Below are 4,753 nucleotides of genomic sequence, written 5' to 3'. Positions count from 1 at the left end.
GCCCTCTAGCTACCTAAGGTAGGAATTCAAACTAGAAAGGCTCCCAGACCACGTGACAACATCTCCCGTGACACGTCATGTTGCCGTCAGCCAATACTTCCGCCCTCTTCAAATATGGCTGGTAAGCCCTCTCCGCACCGCAGCTATGGCCGTTTTTACTTGTAGAAACCATAATGGATTACATACCAGTCTTCTTTAGGCAGATATCGCGGCGGAGGACATCCGGCAGGAGAGCAAGGAGGACAGTCGCTTACCGCCAGTAGTAACAAGTTCGGACCGGAAGTTCCGCGTCTTCGTTGTCCGGGGGAGCCGTTAGGCACGCTCGCCGGAAGTAGCCAATCGGCCGGTGTGAGGCGGTGCCCACTGAGTTCGCGTCCCTCGGGCAGCGGAGCCATGGAGCCTGGGGCTGCTGAGCTTTATGACCAGGCCCTGCTGGGCATCTTGCAGCACGTGGGCAATGTCCAGGACTTTCTGCGCGTGCTCTTCGGCTTTCTCTACCGCAAGACCGACTTCTACCGCCTGCTGCGCCACCCTTCGGACCGCATGGGCTTCCCTCCAGGGGCCGCGCAGGCCCTAGTGTTGCAGGTGAGGTGGGGAAGGACGGGCCACTGGGGTCCAGCACGACTTTATTCCACTTCTACGTCCCAGCGCCAGACCTACTCCAGGCTCGCGTCCTACGCCCCTGACCAGCGCCCCTCCTCATCCCAACCCTTCAGATTTTTGCGGTTCTCCCTGGGCTACCAAAGGTGATTTTGTGTAAATGGCCAGGCGTTATCTGAGGCGCGAAGCCGTTGTCAGGGATGCGTGCCGCTTTGGGAGCCGCCTGGGACTGTGCGGGACATTCTTAGGTGTTGGAAGCTGCCAGCCTGCTTTTGAGGGCGTCCGAGCATCCTGTGGGCATCCTTAGAATGTCGCAGGGGGTTGTGCTAGGCTGTATTCAAACCGTGCAGGCGGGTGGGGAAAGACTTTCACAGTGGCAGAAACTTGAATATTTTAGAACTGCCGGGCTCAGGAGGTGACAGGAATGACCGGTACGTTTTGATTGGTGGGTGTGGCCGCTTGCCAGTGACCTAACTCGAGTACACTCAAAATAATAATGAAATTTACATTTGGATTAAAAGGTGTACGTCCCAGGTTAAATTTATTGTTTTTGACGCGTTACTATTACTGACTGAAGTTGTCTGGACACTTGTTTAAAGTCGTTTTGTTTTGAGACAGGGTTTTGCTCTGTAGCACTTGGTGACTTGGAACTTGTCCGGTAGACCAGGGTGTCTTTGAACTTAGTTCCTCCTTTCTCTGACTCTCCAGCGCTGGAATTGTTGATACTGTCGAGTGTAGTCATAAACAAACATTTAATGAGTATGTTTAACACCCAGCTGTAATATAGGCTCTGATGATGTGGATCTTTAAATAATGGTCTGTCTACTCATGACACGGTTCAGAAAACAAAGCACAGAAGGCAACAGAGAAAAGTCTGCTGGTTCTATGTGTGTGTGTGTGTGAAGCTGTTTGGAAGGAAATAATAGAGATGGTAGTTATGAAGTTGAGAAAGTTTTGTAGGAAAGGTTAGATTTTTGGTGAGATTAAAAGTATTGTGTGTGTGTGGTTTGGTACACCTTTATTCTCAACACTCCCTAGGCAGAGGCCAGCAGATTCTGTGAGTCTGAGGTCAACCTGGTCTACAAAGTGAATTCCAGGACAGCCAGGGCTGTTACACTGAGAAACCCTGTCTCAAGAAACCAAAACAACAACAAAAAGTATTGAGGGGAGCATCACGTTTGCCTGTTAGAATCCGATTCTCTGGCAACTGTAAAGTGCTTCGTGTTTCGTTCTAAGTGTCTGAGTCCAGCCTGTGGGATTATCAGTTCCTCCGTAAGGAAGAAACCAAAGCTTAGGATGTCCTTAGTAATTGTCAACATAGTGGTAGGCGAAGGGTGGATGGGATGTTTTGCTACTGAGGCTCGGTTTCAGAATGGAACCACAGTAACGAGTCCTCATCAGTGGCCTGAGTGCCGTTTGAGTAACTGGAGAGTGAGAGGTACGTTACTTTATAATGAAGTCTTGCCACTTGATCTTCAGAGTCCGTCTGAATTCGGTCAGTTCAGCAAGCTTAAACGATGGGACAAGAACTTCGCTCAGCTATTGTGTCACAGCTGCAACTCATGGCTTCAATTTTCTGATTCCAAATCTTCCTGCTTTGTCATTTAACCATTCTGTAGTAGGGTGGAAACTTCTGTTTCGGTTGTAAAAAGGTTTTGATGAGAAAAGAATATATCCCTGTAGCTGGTGTTTGGCGCTCTGGTGTAGTACATCTTTTTAACACAATTGAGGGGTTGGTTCTTGTTTATCCGATGAGCTGACAAAGGTAATGCATTTATTTACCCTGTAACTTTATAAAACAGCTACCTCTTAAAGATAGATTACAATGTGTTGGCCATTCTCTTGGAGGAAGGGGAAGAATGGATCAAAGATTGCAAGGTTCCAAATCTGGGTGACTCACAGTGACATTCCTTAACTGTACTGTCACTTGGATTTGGGGGTGGGGGTTAGGTGGTTTTTTTTTAGACAAATTGAATTTGAGATTGCAGACAAGTTCTGACCTCTAGGAACTGGATCTTGGAGGGCCTGGTGAGGTCTGAAGGAGAGGAGCCCAAAGGAGAGGATAGCTGGGGAACAGTCACAGTGAAGGACACTGGGTTTCACTGAAGCCGAGGGAACAGTCTTTTTTTTATTTTATTTTATTTTATTTTTTTGGTTTTTCAAGACAGGGTTTCTCTGCGGCTTTGGAGCCTGTCTTGGAACTAGCTCTGTAGACCAGGCTGGCCTTGAACTCAGGGAGATCCGCCTGCCTCTGCATACCAAACGCTGGGACTACAAGCTCGCACCACAGGTTTAAGAGGTTTTTGTTTGTCCTCACCCCTTTTGTCCACCCCTAGGTCATTCTCGCCCATTAGCCTTGAGAGGCTTTTTTCTTTTCAGTTTCTACTTTCAGACAAGTGTTACTTGTTCACTGGTTTGAGTCCTGGGAAACAGAGACTTTTAAACTGATTGCATTTTTGGAATTTTTTTAAATTTAAATTTTGTTTTATTTTGTGTGTGTATAATTTTTTTTTTTTTTTTGAGAAAGGGTCTTACCATGTAGCCTTGACTGGCTTGGAATCCACTATATAGACCAGGCTGGCTTCAAATTCACAAAGATCATCCTGCCTTTGCCTCCTGTTTTTGGGACTAAAGGTGTACGCTGCCATGCCCTGCCAACCAAGAAACTTTTAAAAAGCATATATTCTTAACCAGGTGTGGCGGCGCACATCTTTAATCCCAGCACTTGGGAGGCAGAAGCAGGCGGATCTCTGAATTTGAGGCCAGCCTGGTCTACAGAGTGAGTTCCAGGACAGCCAGGGCTACACAGAGAAACCTTGTCAAACTGTTAAAAAAAAATAAAGTATATGTTTTTGAATATTTTTATTGGGTAGGTCATAGTGAGTCTCAAGGATCTGCTTATCCATCCATCTATCTATCTATCTATCTATCTATCTATCTATCTATCTATCTATCTATCTATCTTCTATCTTTAATTTACAGAAAGTCTTTGGCTTGTACGGTGGGTTCAGTATTGCTGAGGGAGTGATATTAGATATCAGTTGGATAGAGTAGCATAGACACACAGCATTATGGCATTTCTACTCAACTGTTTGTGTTTGTGTTCCTGATTCAGATCCGAAGATTCCTTCCCATGACTTCCTCTTTTCAAGTGTGATACAGGCAGAGAAAGTTTGGCTGTGTTTTTGTGGAACTTGAGAGCTTCCTGCTGATATTTTGAGGCGTGGACTGTTATTTATTTATTTAGTCAACTTAATACAAACCAAGCCCTCTAGAAGGAGGTAGTTTGAGTCGAGGAAGTCTGCAGGGCATGTTCTTGATTGATGATTCATGTGGGCAGTGCCATCCCTGTCAGGTGGTTCTGGGATGTATAGGAAAGCAGGCTGAGCAAGTCAGTAGGTGTCATTACTCCAGTCTCTGCTTTGTTCCTGCTTTGATCTCACCTGGTGATGGACTGTATCCTTTAAGCCAAATAAACCCTTTTTTTTCCCAAGTTGCTTTTTTTTGTTCTTTTTGTTTTTTTTTTCTTGAGACAGGGTTTCTCAGTGTAGCTTTGGAACCTGTCCTGGATATCAGTCTGTACTCCTAGGCTGGCCTCGAACTCACAAGAGATCTGCTTGCCTCTGTCTCCCAAGTTCTTGGATTAAAGGCATGTGCTACCCCTGGATCATGATCTTTTTATCACAGCAATAGAAAAAAAAATAGCTGTGAGTAAGGTCACTTTTTTCCTTCTAAGGTCTTTTTGGTTTTAGACAGGGTTTCTCTATGTAACCTTAGCTGTCCTGAAACTCGCTTTGTAGACCAGGCTCAAACTCACAGAGATCCACCTTCCTTTGCCTCCTAAGTGCTGGGATTAAAGGCGTGCGCCACCACCTGACTCCTTAGAAGGTCAGGAATGAAGTTTGTGATAATCTTGTTCTTTTCCATTATGTATTACAAAATATTAAGAAAAAAAGTAGTTTAGTTTGACATGTTAGTCTGTACAGTTGATAACTCCTGGAGTCCAGTGTAAGAATCACTGCTTAGTTGTAGTCTTTGTTAGGACAATCAGGAAGCTACCTGTATCTTATTCCTCTTAGAACTTGTTGGAAAAGCTTAAGCAAGTCAGTTCACCTCTTGTCCTCTGAGCTCTTTTTTTTTTTTTTTTTTTTTT

General features: G+C 45.2%; 1 protein-coding gene across 1 annotated transcript in view; it reads left to right on the top strand.

Annotated features, from left to right (window-relative positions):
* The first annotated feature begins 144 nt into the window (after nt 1-144).
* Nucleotides 145-4,753, top strand: part of Nudcd3 (NudC domain containing 3) — a 98,054-nt gene continuing 93,445 nt past the window's right edge. The window contains exon 1 of the mRNA XM_005366195.3: nt 145-585. Within this exon, the coding sequence (XP_005366252.1) occupies nt 394-585 (192 nt within the window). The 5' untranslated portion in view covers nt 145-393. The remainder of the gene's footprint in view (nt 586-4,753) is intronic.

The sequence above is a fragment of the Microtus ochrogaster genome, unplaced genomic scaffold, assembly GCF_000317375.1.
Source record: "Microtus ochrogaster isolate Prairie Vole_2 unplaced genomic scaffold, MicOch1.0 UNK6, whole genome shotgun sequence".
NCBI lineage: Eukaryota > Metazoa > Chordata > Mammalia > Rodentia > Cricetidae > Microtus > Microtus ochrogaster.
Note: the sequence above shows the minus strand (reverse complement) of the source record. Positions and strands in the feature narration are given on the sequence as shown.